General features: G+C 61.2%; 1 protein-coding gene across 1 annotated transcript; it reads left to right on the top strand.

The window, feature by feature from the left end:
* The first annotated feature begins 518 nt into the window (after positions 1-518).
* Positions 519-4,912, top strand: LOC123034962 (centrin-2-like). The gene is made up of 5 exons (XM_044452777.1): positions 519-628; positions 1,178-1,327; positions 3,192-3,320; positions 3,633-3,770; positions 4,638-4,912. Exons 1-5 carry the CDS (start codon positions 626-628, stop codon positions 4,722-4,724), a joined length of 507 nt encoding a protein of 168 aa, XP_044308712.1. The 5' UTR covers positions 519-625; the 3' UTR covers positions 4,725-4,912.
* The last annotated feature ends 13,785 nt before the right edge of the window (positions 4,913-18,697 follow it).

The following is an 18,697-nucleotide window of genomic DNA, read 5'->3' as shown; positions in this document are numbered from 1 at the left end:
GCATCCCGACCATGCGAGAACGTTGCCTGTTGCAAGGCTGCAGGTGGAGGGGGCGAGCTGGCGGAAATGGTTCTCTCGCCCCCCCTAGGCAAGCCCAGCTTTCAAGCCGCTAGCCATGGATGAGGCTCGCGTGCCTGGCCAAGAAGTGCTGGGTCCCTGTGCTGAGCGGGGCACAGAAAAGGTCGCCCACCGGAAGCCCGGCTCCTGCCTTCCCGGGGCGCTCGCAGAAGGCGAGGCTCGCTTGGGCCCTTGCGGCAGCGGGTAGGCCGAGGCCGGCTCCCAGGCGAGCAAGCAGGGCGCCCTCCGGGACGTTTGTGGGCGGAGTCGCTAGCTCGGCCGGAGGGGCCTGGCACCCGCCGGCCGCCCTGGCACGCGGCGCTCCGTGCGCATCGCGCGCGTCCGGCGGGGCGGGGCGGGGCCACTTGCTGATTGGTCGGACCGCGGCGGGGCGCGCTGCCTGCCGCACCGCGCTCTCCGGCCAATCACCGCGCGGCAGGGACGCGCCCCTTCCCCCTCCCCTTCCCGGCGGTTGCCCCGGTAGCGCAGCGGCCAACGGCAGGCGCCGGCAGCGTTGGCGAAGCCGCCCTTCCCAGGCGGGCGCGGCACCGGCCTCGCAGGGCGGCGGATGGTAAGGCGGGCGCCGCGGCCCTCGCCCCTCACCTGCCCCCGAAGCCGCCGGCGGGGCGGGGCGCGCGTGGCCCAGCAGGCTCTCCGCGGAGGAGGAAACCCACCAGGCGGAGCCTCGCCGCTGCGCGGCTTCCCCTGTCGAGGTTCTGCCTGCGCACGCGCTGCCGCTGCACCGGCCTGTGCGCCTTGGGCACGGAGCCGGCCCCGCAAGGCGGCGCGGGGCAGCCTCCGATCCCCGGGCGGCTGCAGGCCTCGGGGCGGGAGCGCGTCGGCGCGGCGCCTCCCGAACGGCCCCGCGCTCTGCTGCCCCTGGCGGGCGCGCTCTGCCCCCGCGGCCTCCTCGCCCCGGCCCGCTCGGCTGCCCCGCGGCTGCGAGGCGAGGCGAGGGCTCGCTCGAGGGGGCCTTCCCCGGGCGCGGGACGGCCGGCGCCGGCTCGCCGCTTCGGGAGGCGGCCCGGCGGGGGGACCTCGCGCCCCTCCCCGGGCGTGCCGGGCCCCTTCCTCCCGGCCCTTCCCCGGCGGCGCCACGTGCTTCTGTGCCCCCGTCCAGGCTTCTCGGGTCAGGAGGTCGGTCGGAGGCCAGAGGAGGAGGACCGGCCCGAAGCTCGAGCTCAGCGCGGCCCAGAAGCAGCAGATGCGGGAAGCGTTCGACCTGCTGGACTCGGACGGCACCGGCACCATCGGCGTGAAAGACCTGAAGGTGCTTCCCTCTCTGCGGCCCGCGCCGCGCGGCGGAGCAGCCCTCCTGGCCGCAGGGCCCTGGCGACGAGCTGCGCCCGCAAACCCCGCGTTTCGGCCAAGCCGGAGGAGGAAGGCGCCCCCCCCCCCCGCCGCCTTCCCCGAGGTTCCTGCAGTGGGGAATTTCTCATTCCCAGGTCACTGGGCACTCACGGAAAAGCACTTCCTCTGGGGGCTTTTGCCTTCAGTATCAAAAGATGGACCAAAGCCGTGGAGGGAGTTATTGCAAATGCTACTCTTGCACATCTGTCTTGGTTGTTTTGTTGCTTGTTAACTTGTTCTTGAAAAATAACAATACATGATCCAGGGTGTGAAATGAAATCAGATAGAAGGAGAAAGCGCGGCTGCAGCGCAAGGGGCTCGTGGGCCAAGCCAGCCTGGTGCTCTCCCCGTGGGTTGCACTGAGAGCCCCGTCTTGCTGGTCGCAGGGGATGGGACCAATAGATTCCGGCAGTGCTTGAAGATGGACCGTGTGTCAGAAAGAAAAGCAAGGTCATACGATGGTCTAGGGCAGGGGTCCTCCAACTTTTAAAATGGGGGGCCAGTTCACTGTCCCTCAGGCTGGTGGGGGGCTGGACTATAGTTTGGAAAAAATATGAATGAATTCCTATGCATACTGCACATTAAACATTAATTAAAATAAATTTGATTTAAAAATTAAAATAAATTAAAAATTTAAAAATGTTTGCTCTGCTTCCTTGGGCTGCAGCAGAAGCCCAAGATGAGGTGGGAAAGAGCTACAACACAACCAAGGCGCTAAATATAGTATTTTGCATAATGACTGCACCTGACATTTACCAAGAATGAAGCAAAAATACTAAGGATAAATACTGTTAATGCCACTCTTAGTATTTGAAGCATGTCAGCCCAGAAGAATTCCCACAATACACAATGGCTGTATTTGAATGCAGAGCTAATGACTACTATATTTTAGTGCAGCCTTGCCAAAACTGGTACTGTTCAGATGAGTTGGACTAGAACTTCCATTGGCCATGCTGGCTGGGCGTGATGGAAATTGTAATCCTCACTGCCGCCCCAGTTTGGAGGGAGCGGGAGGCAGGTGCAGGGCGGCTCCCCTGGCCAAGAGAAGGCCGCAAGGAGGGAGGTGGGGGCTTCTTTCCGAGGCGAGGGGAGGCAAGAGACGGGGCCACGGCCGGCCGAGCGGGGTGCCTTCCACCTCTACCCGCCGCGGGGGGAAGCATGCCAGCCGCTCGACGGCAGTGACTTGCTTGGAGAAGGCCGCAGCGGAGGTGCGGGAGCCACGGCTCTGCTCCGCCTCAGTCTGTCCGCCCCCAGGCTCGGCGAGGCGGCCATGGCTAGGCCCACAGCCCAGGGACGTGGCTCACATAATTAAAAATAGATTTAAAAAATTACATTTTTCTTACCTTCAGTCGTTTTTTAGTTTCTTTGTCTTTGTCTTCGTCTCGCTCTCTTCCTCCCTCCTCTCTTCTGTTTCCCGCTCTGAATATGCGTGCAATTGGGGGGGGGAGCGGGAGCCGATGTGCACGTAGTTAATGTCATTTTCTCCAAGAGAGTCCAAAAGCTCTGAGGCGGGCTGGATAAATGAGCATGGTGAGCTGTACCCGGCCTGCAGGCTGTGGTTTGAGGACCCATGGGCTAGGGTCCGTCCCCACCCTGGGATGACCTTTGCTGTGTGCTCCCCTCTACCAGGAGGCTGGTCCTCCCTTAAACCCCTCACTGAGTTCCCTTCTCTGTCATGGCCGAGACTCCAGATTCTCCCCCTTGGAGGGCAGCTGGGTGCCACTCCACTTATGAGGGCTTGTCTGAATTCCCTGTCGAAACCTGCATGTTTCTGCTATTTCAAGGTGTGCATACGAGCTCTGGGATTTGAACCGTCAAAGGAAGAAATCAAGAAAATTGTGTTTGATGTGGATAAAGAAGGCCTGGGGAAAATTGGCTTTGATGCCTTTTACTCTGTGATGACTCAGAAAATGGTATGTTGCATTTTAAAAAAATACAGCAGCAAGTGAAATTGGGACAGGAAAAAACGTTCATGGCGTCTTACAGAGCAGTCCAACATCCTAATAGTGCTGGGTGGGAGGACATGGAGCCAAGTCCTGCTTTGTGTCCCTCCACCCTTATGTTGCGGGGTGGGGGCTATCTTTGCTCGCTTTTAATAGAGAGGGACCGCGTAGCACAAGGTGGAATGTGAGCATCTGCCTTGGGTGGAAGCGGTGATCATGGAATGAAAAGCCTTCCCTGAGCGCAGAGCCCGAGTGAGCTTCTTTTTCTGCATCTTTGTGAAGTCAGAAGTAGATCCTAAGGAGGAGATCTTGAAAGCCTTCAAGCTCTTTGAGGACCCGGAAAGTGGCAGAATCTCCTTTAAAAATCTCAAGCGCATTGCCACTGAGATTGGGGAGAACCTCACAGACGAGGAGCTGCAGGTAAGCTGGTGCTGCCCCTGGGGCTGGGACCAGGCAGCGTCCCCTCTGGGGTGGGGGGCGCCACACTCCTGGAGCAGCCCCCTCTGCTCAGCACCCCCCAGGCAGCTTGGATTCCAGCTTCTGCCAGCCTGGGCCAGCTTGGCCTGTGACTTGTGGGCCAAGCACGAAGAGAGTGGGGAAGCAAGGGCGTTCTCACGGAACACGAAGAAAGGGCTCCGTGAGAGAGAGAGAGTCGGGGGGAGAGCCAGCCTACATTTGCCTTCGACCTTGCCTTGCTGAATTCGCGGGAATGGTTTGAACGGGCTGGTGGAGGAGGGAGCTGCGCCCGTCCTGACCCAGAGCTGCGGCAGCCGCGGGATCCTGCATCCGGCCGGCATTGCGGCACGGCTTGCTCAGATGGGGCTGAGGGGATAGGGCGTTGCCCGGCAGGTCACAGAGTGGCTCGCGAGTACTTTGCTGAGGTCTGCCGGTGGGACGCTGGTGGGAGCCGGGGATCATGGGCAAGGGTGTGCTTGCAGGGCCTGTTGCTGGACGCGCTGGGGAACGGGCCTGGACGCCGCACGTGTGAGCTCAGCCGGCAGCTCCGCACAGAGAGCTCCGTGTCCTGCTGCAGCGGGGAGGGGTTCTGGCAGCTGCTGCTCGAAGGGAGCCACCGGTCTGCTGAGCCCAGCGTTCTCGCCTCTGTGGGGCCGGAGGGCCGTTCAGGGGCCCAGGCAGGCAGGCAGCCCTTCCCTGCCCTGCCCGGATCACTGCAGCCAGCATTGGCCCCTGGCTCGCTCAAGGGGGCTCCCCCCGCACTTGGGCCTTCGGCGAACCCCTCCCAGCAGCCTCCCCAGCCCCAGGCTGATCCCGCTGTCGGCCCTGCAGGAGATGATCACCGAGGCTGATCTCGACGGAGACGGGGAAGTCAGCGAGCATGAATTTGTGAAGATGATGAAGCGGCATGATTATTAGGCTGCCCGCTTTCTCCTCCGTGCCTCACCAGCACGTCTCGCCCGCACACGCCGGCACCACGCTCGCCGCCCGGGGTGCCGAAGAGAGAGGCCGGCCCCTGTCGCGCCCAGGAAGGGAGAGGCAGCGGGGTTGCTCGTTCCCGGCTTGGAAGTCTGCGGTGGGACATTAAACGGCGCGCTTGCGAGCTCTTCCGTGCTCAGGCAGCTCTTTCCCTGCTGCGGGCGTGGGAGTGGAAGGGCTGTGCTGTCCCCAGCACCAGCCCGGGGTGGGCAGGCTCTTCCGAGAGCTGCCTTGCACAGCCCCTTGTACAACAGCCATGGCTTGCCAACTTCGCCCACCTGGCGCGCTCTGGATGCGTTTCACTGCCCGGGCCGGAAGTGCAAGGGGGGGGGACGTGCCTGGCTGCCCCGCAGCCCCTCCACTTTGCCGGCCCCCTGCAAATGGGGCTGCGGGGGGAGTCACTGGTGCTGCTCGTGCGGTCTGACTGGGACCAGCCTCGGCTCCCTCCGTTCCTGGGACGAGCAGGTCACGGAGGGTCTTGCTGGTCGCGAGCGGGGGCTGGTTTAGCGGGAGATGGGCAGAGGTCCAGCGGAGGAGGGCTTGAGCAATCCCGGGGTGACGGGGCCGCCGTGTTTGGCTTGGGGGCAGCTGCGGGGAGGGTCTTGTCCCGCTGGTGGGCTCCTTGGTGCAAGGAAGGCCTGGAAGAAGGGGGCATATTTAGGCTTGGGAGGACCGAGGGAGACATAATGGCACTTCCCGAGAACTGGCAGGCTGTCTCCCAGGAGAGGACGGGGGCCGCTTACTCACGCCACAGGGCAGGACGTGGAATGACGGGCTCAAGTTCCAGGAATCATTTTCCAGCTGGGCATCTGGATGAACATCTGGTGGGGCAGCTTGACAGCAGAGCCCTGACCCGGGGAGGTGGGGGGGTCTCGAAACCACACCGGAGGCCTTCAAAAGGCAGCTGAGGGGTGTGCTGCTCCAAGGCCTGCCCGGGGTGGCCACTGGGCCGGGGTCTTGTTGGCCCTTCCAGCTGCGTGATCCTGCGACTCGCCCAGTGCTTTGCTACCTGATGAAATTCGCTTCTGCCAGATGCAGTGGTGGCCGAAAGGCAGGAGCAGAAGGCTTGTGATGGCTGCGGGCCAGTGGTTCCACCCTGCATCTGGTAGCGGAGGCGGGGGGGCCACAACCACTGGCTGCTGGGGAACATGGGCGGGAGGGTCCTGTCCCGATGGCCCCTGTGTGAACAGGACGCTGGACCCAGCTCTCATCCAGCTGCAGGACGGTGGGGGACCCTCCCTGCAAGGGCACCTGCCACTCGCCCGAGCAGGCTGTGGGCCCAGCCGGAGCAGGCGTGCTCCCCTGAGAAAGACGCGGCTGCCACCTAGTGGCAAAAGCAAAGCCCACCCCTCCTGCTTGCACAGAGCCATCCTTCGCAAGCGACCAGGAATGCTCGCTGCTAAATGGGACTCCTGGCCCCACGCTTGTCTTTGGCCTGTCGGCCTCAGTGGCCCAGGAAAGCCCATCCGCCCATCCTTGCTTCCCTTGGTGTCATTTCTGGCCTTTTCTGTGCATCAGCTGCCGGGATGCTAAAGGATTTCGGGGAAGGACAGGCACCCTGAGCGGTGGACGCAGCAGAGACTCGGCCGTGTGGTTCAGGGGCAGGAAGATTGCTCTGCTCATGCCTTGCCACATGCATCAGGGAGCTTAAATCGGCCACAGCAGAGACCTTCTGCTCCTGCCCTTTGCACTGGAAGGAACAGTTAAGACAAACTCTGCCGTGCCAGCTTATCCAGAAAAGTCCCGTCTCCAGCTGCCACATGGTCCGCTTCAGGTGGGAATGGGCCAGAGACGGTCCTCTGCAGCTCCAAGGACAGAAATGGTTCCACCATTTATTTTATTTATTCAATTTATATCCTGCCTTTTTCCTACAAAGGGCTCAAGGCAGCTTACATCATTCTCCTCCTCCATCTCATCCCCACAACAACAACCCTGTGAGGAAGGTTGGGCTGAGAGTCTGTGGCTGGCCCAAGGTCACCCAGTTGGCTCCATGGCTGAGCGGGGACTCGAACCCGGATCCTCTGAGTCCCAGTCCCAGGCTCTTCACCACGACGCCACACTGGCTCTCTTGCAGCAACATGGTGGTTGAGGACTAGAGCAGAAGGGCAGCAAATTTTGAACGGGGAAGGAAAGGATGAACCAGAGGGGAGCCTGATGAATCGGTGCTGCAAAATCTGGTGGAGGCCAGAGGGCCCCTGGAGAGGGGCTTTCGCAATACGGCCATCGGCACAGTTCTGGTAGAAAGACAACCGGAAGGCTGCAGATCCTGCACATTCATCCACAGCGTAAAATACCCGATGAAAAATATTAAATATGCATGAAACGTGGAGTACTCCAGAGATGCTTAGAAAGTGGTGCAGTGAACAAGCGGCAGTGCTTTCCCCGTTTCCACCACCTTGCTCCCCCAGCCAAGAAGTCCCCTCTTGCGAACATCCTGGCCAATTTTCCTTCCTCGCTCTGAGTGACGGTGTCATTCCATGCTTCCTTTTCCTGTGCAAAGACAAGCTCAGCCTGCTCAAGGCACCAGGGCTTGCTGCATCCACAAGCAATCATTCTCCCGTCTGTTCCGGTGGGGAGGAGAGCTCTGTGTTTGAAATGGATTACATCAATGCTGCAGAAACTCAGGGACAGCCAAGGTTCCTGCTGAGTCCCCTCTCTCGGGTTTTCTTCTTTGAACTGCTCCTAAATTGTCTTCTTTTGGAGGGGAGAGACTTGGATATATGATCTTTAGCAAGGCTGTTGCCGAGTCCATCAGCGCACTAAATAAAAAGATTGGAAAAGAGAGGAAGTCAGGGAGTGAGGGAAGCAATTTGGTGGTGATTTCTGCCTTTCCCATAAATCTTTGGAAACTTCTAGATTAAATGACAGGAGAAAATACTTCCAACCCCATTTACCATCTTGTTAAGCACCAGTTAACCTCCTGGTAAGACAGGCACGCAGTTTCATTAAGCTGTTATTAATGCTGCCCCCTTATTAAGCACAGGCGTGCGTGCAGACGCACTGTAGCCAATTAGAGCCGGGATGAATTAATCCCCGAGAAGATGTTGCGATAAGCATGCATCGATGTGCGCCATCCGAGGCTCACGTCAGGCAGCTGCAGCTGCTCTGTGAAAGCGCCGATCATGACCCAAAGGCCGGCGGAGGAGAAGGCAACTGTTTTTGTTCAGTCTTTGCCCGCAACAGCCCCACAGAGCCCAGCGCGGCGCCTCACAAACGGGCCGCCCCCCCCGCGTCGGCTGGCTGGGAGGCGGGAGGGCGAGCTGAGCGCGAGAGAGCTGCCCCTCCCGGGGCCGCTTTGGAGGCAGCTGGTCACAATGTTGTGTGCAGCCCGGTGCATAGCAGCTGTGCAGACGTGTGCGGCCCTGCCCTGCCACACGCAGGGGGCCCTCTGTGTCCTCGCGTGGCTCAACGGCCCGGCTCGCCGCCTCGCTCCAGTTCAAGGGCTCTGCCCCCTCACCTGCCGGGGCCCCTGCCCTCTAACCGCCGCGTCCTTCCACGCACCCATGGCAATGCCCAGGACTCGATGATTGTGCATGGAAGACGCGTTCGTTCGTATATCCTGGAGGGAACTGAACACTCACTGCCTCAGGAAGCCTGGACAGCAGGGAGGAGCAGTAATTGCTTGTTAAACATAGCCGACAAGATCCTTCAGAGATTAACTGTTCTCAAAATGTTAATTGCCTCCCCTCCCCAGAGCAAGTAGCCAGCTAGATCTCAAACCAGAGGATCAATAAGTGCGAGCTGGGAGGTGAGGCCTGCTCCCCCTCCGCCTCGTCGGGCCTGCAGGGGAGCATCCGGCCGCTCGGAACCCACCCCTGAACGGACACTCGTGGAATGACACGGCAGCGGCGGACGCGGGAGCGACATCCGCGCCGGCCTCTCTGGAGGCAGGTTCCAAATGAGCGAGCGGAGATCCCCCTCCCGGCTCCAGCCGGAGAGCAGGAGGAATGCAGGGGAGCTCCGGCTATGCAGCATTCCCCGCCAGAGACGCTGCAGCCCCTGCGCGGGAAGAGAATGCGCAGGCGCCGCTGGAGGGCGCGCCCGCCGCCCGCCCGGCGAGCGGGGCTGCAGAGCTGCTCCGGGGCACGCCTCGCCTCGCCTCGCCGGGCATCCGCCGTTCAGCCGGTCGCTTTCCAAGGCTCCGGGGCTGAATCCTCGGGAGGTGCTTTTCCCGGGAGCCACGGCAGAAACCGGCTTTGCTCTCTGGCTGTTGCCAGCGGTGCCGCACAGCTGCATTGCCCTTGAAGCCGGCGTGCAGCTCTCCAGGCCAGGCCAGGGCAGGGAAGAGCGAGGCGAGGGGAGATCCAACTGCTCGGCATCAACAAGCAGCTGCTCTGGAGCTGGAAAACGCAGTTCCCTTGGAACCGATGCCCGAGCTAGGAGGAGAACTTTGTGCCTGCACCAGATGGGGTGGACGGAGCGCATACCCTCACTTTTTTGGAGGCCTCTGCAGCTGCCACAAAGAACTGACGGGAAGCCAAGACAGGAGTTTGGCTTCTTTAAGAACGGTGTGGTGCATTTACTCTGAGACCTTGAGAAAGGCAGGTCTGAAAGAGGACAGGAGCTGAGCTAGGAGATAGTTGGGAACTCGGGGAAGTAGAGTGCCCCCTGATATTAGTGAGTCCTGGCAGAAATGGGGTCACAGTGGGGTTGCTGAATAACCTGAGAAAGGTCTCTCTCTGCTCAGGGAAGTGCTGGTTTTTGCAAAAGTGGAAAACCTCTTTCAGAAAGCATGTAAACCTCCCTCCCAGACAGATCGGTGGAAACTGACCCATCTCAGTCATCCTGGAATGTTGGCCAGCTGGAAAACAAGACCGCCCGTGTGTGTGGCAGTGGGGCCAGGCAGGGGTGGGACCTGAGTGGCATGCCCTGCTTGGGGGAATGTGTTGGGACCACCAGCCCTTGGTCTTTCCTGTGCCTCCCAGCAGAATTCAGATGTGGACCAGCTGCAGACTGCTTCATGAGGACGGCCCGGCCCTGCGGAAGCAGGCCAAGCTCACCGCGTGGCCAGCCAGCGGGGGTGCAGGGCAAGGGCCCTCTCCCGCCCGTGTTCCCCAGAAGCAGATGCACGCAGACAGGCCGCCTCTTATCCCAACGGTGGTGTGCAGCCAGCAGGACTGGTTTGCTCTGGTTTGGCTGCTTGCTCCTTTCCTCGAGGTAAGGCGATCAGCGCCTTATTGAGGCCCCGCTTGGCCAGAGGCACACTCCTGCCATTGCCTTCTGCCCCAGAGGGCGAGTCCCCGGCCACGCCGGCCTCTCCCCAGGCCACAAAACCAGCCTTCAACGGTCCGGTCATCAAATCCAGCAGGAGCCGAGCCGAGCCGAGCCCAAGGCTTCAGCTGGCCTTTGTACCTTGCTGAGACATCTTTCTTCTGCTTCAGCAGGAGGGAGTTTCAGCCAGCAGGGCCCACTCGATCGAGGGCCTCGGCTTTGGCCTGCCTCCTTTGCCCAGGCTTTACCTGCTTGCCTTGTCTGATGTGCACTGGCGCCACCTTGGCTGGCTGCCGTCCCAGTAATAGAAGGGGAGAGAGTGGCAGAGATCCCAGTGGCTCCCAGCTCCCTTGCCTACCTAGACCACCCGCAGAGATGCCCTCCAAGCCATGCCCTGAGCACAGCGTTGATGCTCATTTCCTCCCTCCTCTGATCCAACCTGTGTTGACAGAAAGAAAACCTTTTTGTTTCGTTTTCTCCCCTGCTCTGGATTGTTTTTGTGGAGGTGAAGGAAATAGTACTTCTTTCTTCTGTCCCTAAAGCCTGGATATTTATCTCCCGGGAAGAAGGGCAAACGGGCACCTGAGCCATAGGCATGGGTGCAAGGAACTTCAGTGGGACTCGAACCCGGTCTCAGTAAGCACGCTGTCTCCCCCCCCCCCCGCCCAGCCCCGGAGCAGCTGCAGCGGTGTTCCACATGCCGTGGCATCGCGGTGGTTTGGCCAACGGCTGGGGGCCTGCTCTGAACGCGACGCCGCATCGTGGGCCAGGGTGGAGGTGGCTCGTTCCCAGGATGCCAGGAGCTGTCTGTTGCAGCAAAATTTCTCCTGCAGATTAGCAGCACTGAACCTGGAATATTCCACAAGGCCCTGCCTCTTAATGAGAAGCTGACTGCCGCAGTTTTGCACTGCATTAAAAGTCTTTGGGGAGGGTTTGAAGCCCGCACTTATTGTTATCGAGACCCATAAAAATAATAGCGTTGGACTTGATAGCAATTCATTCCGTCCTCTGGCATTTCATAGTGCCTTGTCTAAACAGCCCCGCGCGATGGATCCATGACCCCGAAATCGCCGCCTGGGCTGGGCTGCAGCCCTCCAGACAGCCTGCGGGGAGAGAGCAAGAGCTGTCGGCCCAGGATTGATGACTGGCTTGTTTTATGGGACGCCTGATCGGGCGCTGTTAAGAATGGGGCTACCCAGGAACCGTTTCATAAATATTAATACAGCTTTCACGGAAAAAGCTCAAGGTTGAAGGCAGGGTCCTTCTGCAGAGTCAGGGCTCCAGGTGTGAGGGGGCGGGTTGGGGAGCTGCCGCGAATGCGGCTGGGACAGGAGAGCGGCAGCGCCCGGCCAAGAACGCTGTGCCCTGCGCGCCAGGCGCACAAACCCTGCGGGCACCGATGGGGCGCGTGTGCGAGAGCAGGTGGCGGGGCCGTCCGGCTGGGGCCAGCAGCCTCCTCCCCAGCCTCTCCCAGCCCTGCACTTCTCTGGCACGGCATCTGGGTCCTGCTGCCGGCATCCTGTTCCCCCCAGGGGCCGATCGGGTGCCCCTCTGGATGGGCGCGCTCCCGTGGCAGCAGACAGGTGGCCGTTGGAACACGCGGCCACGGGTAGCCCAAGCCAGAAAGGGCCAGACTGACAGAAGCGGTGTGGCGTGGCGGCCAGATGCTGGAGGGAAGCGTGCAGGTGCAAGCACAGCAGTCCCCACCCCACCCCACACCCCCCCCATACGAGAAGCTGTCGCTGAATTAAGCACCACTGCGATCAGGAAGGGGGCACTTTGCACAGAGTTGGGAAGGGCCAGGAACCAGTCCCAGCAGAAAGGGGTGGGGCGAAGCTGCGGTCACGAGGCCTTTGGAGCTCAGCCCCAACCTTTGGGACGGCCCAGAGGTTCCTCTCGGGCAGCAGGTCCAGCTGGAGACTTGCCAAAGGCTTGCCCTGCCAGGAGGATGCGGGCAACGCTGCCTCGTGGCCTGGCCCCGCTGCTTCCGCTGGAAGCCCCCTTCGGCGATGGCCACGTGCTGGCGGAAGGGCCCCCGGACTTGCCGGGGGTGGCCCCCCCCCACAGCCCCAGTCCCACAGCCTCCCGTGTGCCTCCTTTTGGACGGGATCCCGTCCTGAGCCAGCAGCCCGGCTGCAGGCATCTGCTCTGGCCCCAGACGTGCTCAGTCATCGATCATTAAGTTAATCAGCAGCCTGGAGAAGCGCGGTGGAGCACGCAGCGGCAGCCATGACGGCCTCTGCTCCCCCTCGTCCTGCGAAGGACACCAAAAGTCTTTGGGATTTGGCTGGACAGCCGCCACGAGTCTCCGAGGGAGGCGCCCGGGTCAGGAGTGCCTCGCGCAAGGCCACGCTGGCCAGGGCTAGCGGTGCTTCACCCAGCCCACTCCTGCCATGACGGGTGGGTCCTTCCTCCCAGGAAGGGCTGCTGCACGCCCTCATGAAGGAACGCATCCCTCCTCCCCCCAACTGGGGGCCCTGTGGGGCCGTGAGCCATCCCTCTCCCCAGATGCAGCAGACTCCCTGCAGCCGCTGCCTCACGCCTCTTGATTTGGGAACGTCGCAAAGCATAAAAGGAAATGCGGGTGGGCTTGGCTTGCAGGGAGGGCTGTGGCATGCAGCGCTCCCGAGAAGAGGGGGCAGACCCCCACGGCATGGAACCGAGGTGGCGGCGGAGGGCAGCTGGCACCCACCAGCCCCTGCCCTGCCCTGCCCTGCCCTGCCCCGGGCGAGGGATGCGCCTCGCCCGCTGGTGCCCTCGGGGGGCCGTGTGCCGGGTGCCATGAGCAGCGCCACGCGCGCAGGGCGGTCCGGTGCGGGAGGCAAGGCTGCGGGGCCCGCTCAGGGTTCGGAAGGCTTCCCGCCAGGGGCAGGCTGGTTCTCGTGGCTCCGGCCATCTTCACCGGAGGACAGCAAACCCTTTGGCCCTCGGCCCAGCCCAGGGAGAGGCTCCGGAGCAGGTCCAGGCTGCGGCACAGGCCAAGAGGACCGCGCGCAAGGAAGGACAGGGCCTGCGGTACAGTCCTGCCCTGCACTGAAAGGAGCCGGGGTTTCTGGTGCATTGCCAAGCATTCTGGGTCTTGCCGTGTGATGTGGGGGGGCACAGCTGGGACTTCAGGAGGAGGGCCCCGGGCTCCGTAAGAATTCGCCACGCTCAGGTTCACTAGCCAGCACGCAGGAGGCGCAGGGGCGAGCTGGGAGCCTCCGCCTTTGCTTGTCCTTTGTTCTCACGCTGCCACCCACTTTTAAGCAGCTGTCGTTGTTCTGGATCTATCCTGAAGAAGGTGGTGGTGGTGGTGTTGTCAGCATCCCTTGCTAGTTGCAGTTCGTTTCCTGCGTTAGCCCTCCTGACGCCGCCCCTGCAAGTCCTTGCTCTTGGTCTGTGTGCTCCCTTGTGGCCTGGCCGGCTTCCACCTCCTGCCCATGTCCTTTTCGCTTTCAGGTTTCCACTTCACTTTTTGTGCAGCCACACGGACTTCTTCTGTTGTCCTCTACACGTTTCTTGTTGGAATTGTTCATAGCTGTGCTTGGAGAATCTTTTTCAAGATTTCCCACCCCTCTTGGACGCCTTTTCCCCTAGGAGTGAGTTGCCCTGGCACCTCCCTTATTATTGCTCTGAGCTGGCTTTCTTGAAGCCCAGGGTACGTGCTTGGCTGCAGTTACCCTTTGCCTCCTTTATCACTGAGAATTCAAGTATTGCGTGCTCGCTTTCCCCCAAGGTTTCCATGGCTGCTATTTTATGCACCAGGCCATCCCTGTTAGTACTAAATCGAGGACAGCTGATCCTCTTCTTCCTTCCTCTACCATCTGCTGGAGGAAGTTGTCAGCGACGCGTGTCAGGAATCTCTCGGCCGGGCCGTGTTTGGCAGAAATGGAAGAAGGGGGCATGTCTGCCTTCAGAGTTCCTTCGAGTCACGTGCTCGCCTGGCAGCCAGCCAGTCCGCCATGAACCCGCCCGAACATAGCACTGCTCTCGTGAGCAAATCCTTCACAAGAAGGAAAACAAGGTGACCTAATTTTGCGTGACACACGCTGGGGGCGGCGCTCGCTCCCCTTTGCTTTGGTGGTAGAGGGAGGCCCTCTCGGGGCGTGACTGACTGACGAAAGGCGCGCTGAGCGGCAAGTGCGCCTGGCGCTGAGCAGGCTGGGCAAGACGGACGCAAAGCCCGGAGCGCAGGGCGGGTGGTCGCTGCAGGCGAGGCGTGCGGCTTCTGCCGGGGGTCCCCTCCCTCTGCGAAGCAGCGAGGAGGTCTCCGGGCAAGCGTCCTCCGTCTCTCAGTGAGCCGTCGTGCTTTTTTGTGGTCCGCAATGACTACTGTCGGCACGTGCTCAGGAATTCAGCGCAGCCCCAGCCATGCTGAAAATGTGCCTGTGTCCAGCGGGAATGCAGTTGCGAGAAAGGAGAACCTGGAGAGGGGATGTGCTGGGGGCGGCCTCCTACGTCCTCCCTCTCCCTGCCAGAGGTGACCCCAGCTCTGCTCCCACTGGAAGGCACGGCCCCGCCACTCAGCGATGGCCCTCCGCTTTTCTCCTGAACCACAGAGCCCAGCAGGAGAGGGTAAAGCAAGGCAGAAATCTCGCCCCGTGGCTTGTTTATCTTTGCAGCACGATTGCACGGTCTCTTCGGATGATGAAGGGGACGTAATCTCCTTTAAAGGGGCAGCATTTATTCCCCAGTGTGCATAGCTTGACCTGTAGAACTCCGTGTGTGCGAAGTGGGCAGAATAACACCAGCCTCTCAGCGCTTCCCTGGGACCAAGGGGGCAGTGCCTCGCTGGCTTTGTTTCTAAGGGATATGTAGGGCATTCCTGATGCGTGGGACTGTGCAAAGACCTCGCTCGACGTGTTTGGTTCGGCACACTTTTGGGACTGGTGCTCGCAGGGGCCGGCAGAGGCAGGAGCGGCACGTGAAGGCGGATCGTCATTCCAATTTGGCGGCTTGGTGGGAAAGCGGCAATGTGGCTCCGGCGAGCTTGGCATCATTTGGTCACTGGTGTGTGGCCATGGAAACCAAGGCCAGTCTGAGTTGCCCCATGAATCATCTGGCTCCTGACTCGGAGCCCAGTCAAGCAAGCTGCCCCAGGGCCTCTGGGACACAAGCAGCCAAGCGCCCGGGGGAGCAAGCGGAAGTTTGGTGGAGGAGGTGCGCTGGAAGAGGAGGCAGAGGCAAAGGGAGAGGGGCCTGCCCTAGCCCAGCCAACAGCCTTTGTTTTTTAGGGATCCGTGTGCTCCGGAAGAAGCAGCTGGAGGGAAGTTCCTGATTAGCTGATTAACTGAAGGGGAGCGGCCTGATCAGTGAGCAGCAGTTGCCTGGGTGGGTGATTCATTCCAGTTCTGGGCACCGGAGTTAAAAAAGATGCAGAAAAGCTTGCAAGGGTCCAGAGGAGGGAAACGAGGATGCTTCAGGGCCTGGAGGCACAGCTCTGTGAGGAGAGACTGGGAGACCTGGGCACGTTCAGCCTCAGGAAGAGAAGGCCGAGGGGGGACATGATGGCCCTCTGCAAGGACCTGAAAGGCTGCCACAAGGAAGAAGGTCAAGCTCTCTCCTCGTTCATCCCAGAGCGCAGGACACAGAATAATGGACTTAAACTAAAGCCAGATTTAGACTAGACTCCAGGAAGAACTTCCTGCCCATCGAAGCAGTACAGCACTGGAACCTCTTACCTGGGGGAACTGTGGGCCCTCCCTTGCTGGAGACATCCAAAAGCGTTTGGAGACTCATGTAGCTCCATGTCCTGCAAGAGCCGGGCTTGGACCTGGTGGCCTCCCAGCCCCTTCCAGCCCTACTCTTCCAAGCTCTCCAGCTTGCACGGGTCGACCTGGTGCCAGTGTGCCGTCCGTGAAAGGCACCTTGTCCAGACAGGACTGCAGTGGAGATAAAACATGAGCAACGCACTGCCCCCTGGTCTCTGGCCTCTTGCACTAAGGCATATCTGGTTAATCAGAACCAAAAGGGGGACAGAAATGTACCCATAGGGCCTGGGGAGTGACTTCATTTCCAGGAAGAACAGAGCTTAGACCTCCACACTGTGCTTTGGGCCTTTCCCAAGACCTGCCAGTGCCCGAGTGGGGGGGGGGGGGTTGGATTGGACCCACAACAACTGGGACATTGTCAGTGGGAGCCCTGATGGCTAACCTGCCCTCTGCGAGTTTGCCATGCGACGCTCTCAGCACAGAGGGCCTTTCAATAGATGGCTCTTAACACGACCAGTCCAAAGGCCGCCCTCAGCTGTCCTATTCCTTCCTCCCTATTCGATTTTTTGTGGAAGGAACAAGTTGGAAGAAGCAGTGGGAAAACACAGCCCGATAGTTACACATGGAAGACGGCACCTTAGTCTGGACTCTCCGACAATTCCACGAGTGGAGAAAGACAGCGGCAAGAAAGCCCTTCTTTGCAAGTGCCCACGAATCCTCCGGGGGGCTCAAATGCACCGGTCTTGGTGGGTCTTCCAGGACTTGAGCATGGAGCAAGGGCAGCCCCCCTGCGTGGCTTTGTCCAGCTCCACTTTTCTGGCCTCTTTCTGACAGGTGCTGTGGGGAGTAAGCCAATCGGGCAGGACCGCTTGGGGCAGCCACCTCCGCCACGGCGTGTGTGGGGCAGCAACGGACTGGGCAGTGGTGTGCAGGGCACCCGGCCTCCTCCTCCCATGGAGGAGCCGCCTGCATTTTGAGGCTGCAGCGATGGAGCACTTCTTGCTGAATCCAGGAGTGGTGGCAGCTGGGCGTTCTCTGTGGCTTTGTGCAGGCAGGGCAGGGCAGGGCAGGGCAGGGCAGGGCAGGGCAGGGCAGGGCAGGGCAGCGCAGGCAGAGCGGGGGCACAGGCTGGGCGAGGGGAAGAGGCAGTGGCCGCCCTGTTTCTGTCTCTTACTGCCACAGGGAGTGCCATCTCTTGGGAGGGAGTTCAAGCGTAGTCCGAGGGGGGCTGCCCGCAAGCCCATGTCCAGGCAAAGTTTAGCTCATCCTGGTTTCTGTGGGGAAATCTCATTTTTAAAATGGTCCTCTCCTCTCTTCCCAGGCGCTCTTTCCCTCCCCTGCCTCTCCACTTCTTCATACGAAGCTCTTGGGCCCACCTGCGCCAGCAGTGTCGACTCCTCCGTCTGGTGACAGCTGAAGGGGCTGCCTGAACCTGGCAGCCGCAGCTCCCACCGGGGTCTCGCCAACTGCGCCCGTTCTTCGTGGGAAGGTGCTGTGCCTGAACCTGGACCTGCCCCGCCACCGAGCCGGCAGCCTCCCCACTCCGGCCACCTTCTCCTGGTTGCCACTTGCTGCAGAGACGCAGGTGGCCACTTGCTCCAGTCTGGCAAGGGAAGGCCGAAGCTCCGGGTCCTTCGCATAGGAATCCCGGGCCACTCAGGTGGGCCCTGGGCCCAGCTGAGCGGGGGCGCCTTGGGCAGGACACCTGGGAGCGCATGTGCTCATACAGCCACCCTAAGTCGGGGAAGACTTGATGGCGCACAACCACAGCGGCTGGGACCTGGCAGGGTTTTATGCAACGGCACCTGATCTGGAGAGCAGCAGAAGCCTGAAAGTGGAGGTGATGGGCAGCACCTCCCGGGCATGTGCTGCTTGTTCTCATAACACGCTGTGAGCTTATGGGGCACTGCTGGGGGGGGGGGCGGGGGGGAACCTGCCCTGCCTCTGATCCCGGAGGCAGCATATGTTGACTGGGGCCAGTAGAGCCTTCTCCAGGAACGTTCCAACGCCACCCAGGCTGACAGCCACCGGGGCATCTTGCAGAAGTGACCCCCATCCCACATACCAGCTTCCCGAGAAGAACTCCTGAGGCTCCGATTTTGTGAAAGGGGGAGAAAGAAGAAATTAGTTGCTGCAGTCCACAATCGTGGCCATTCCTGCTCCAGGGTAAATATTTGTGCCTGAGATGAGCAGGGATTTGTATTCACTCTGGAAAGCACGTTCCCCTCAAGAGAACTTTCTTCCAGGATTCCCAAGGTCTCCCTGAAGGCTGCCAGAAAAACAATGTCTCTGGGCCTAGGGGAGATGCTGGGTGCCAGCTCGCCCAGGAGACCTGAACTCCTGGCTGCTCTTTGTAGCATCCTTATCAGAGCCCAAGGATTTCCTTGCTGGCCTGACCCACAGAGCTACACAGCTGGTCCCTGGAAGGCTCCAAGCAGAAGGCGAAGGGGCCTCTGGACACCGAAGCCCCACCCAGCCCCTGGCAGCCGGCTGGAGGGGGCCTGCCACGCAGGCATCTGCCGCGAGGAGGCCTTGCTTTCTGGCCAGCGAGGTGGCTCCTGCCTGCGGCTGGGTGGCCAGGGGGCTTCCTCCCAGCCACCGGCGCAGAAGGGGCTGTCGCTTGCTGGGGCGAAGCCCACCTTGTTTGCTCGGACTGGATGTCCTTGCGCCGACGTTTCAGCCGGAATTCGTGCCGAACGGCCAGAGCAGGGAGCCGCCCCGTACCTGGGACGGCCAGCCAGGAGCTATAGGGACGGGGGTGCTTCCCAGCGGGATGGCCTAAAGGCCCCCGCCCCACCCTCGGTCCAAGTTGGAAAATCGCGTCCGGAGGGGAGCGAGACGCGGGCGGGAGCCCGGGCGCATCCTCGGAGCGGTGTCTGGCGAGGCGTCGAGGGGGCCCGGCACAGGCGAGCCGCCCCGCGGGGCGCAGCGGCGCGCCCCGCCCCCGGGGGCGCTTGCCCCCGCCCGCCCGGCAGCGGCACGCACCCGTCCCCTCGGCCGGCGCAGCTC

This window comes from Varanus komodoensis, unplaced genomic scaffold, assembly GCF_004798865.1.
Source record: "Varanus komodoensis strain SLA01 unplaced genomic scaffold, ASM479886v1 scaffold74, whole genome shotgun sequence".
Lineage (NCBI taxonomy): Eukaryota > Metazoa > Chordata > Lepidosauria > Squamata > Varanidae > Varanus > Varanus komodoensis.
Note: the sequence above shows the minus strand (reverse complement) of the source record. Positions and strands in the feature narration are given on the sequence as shown.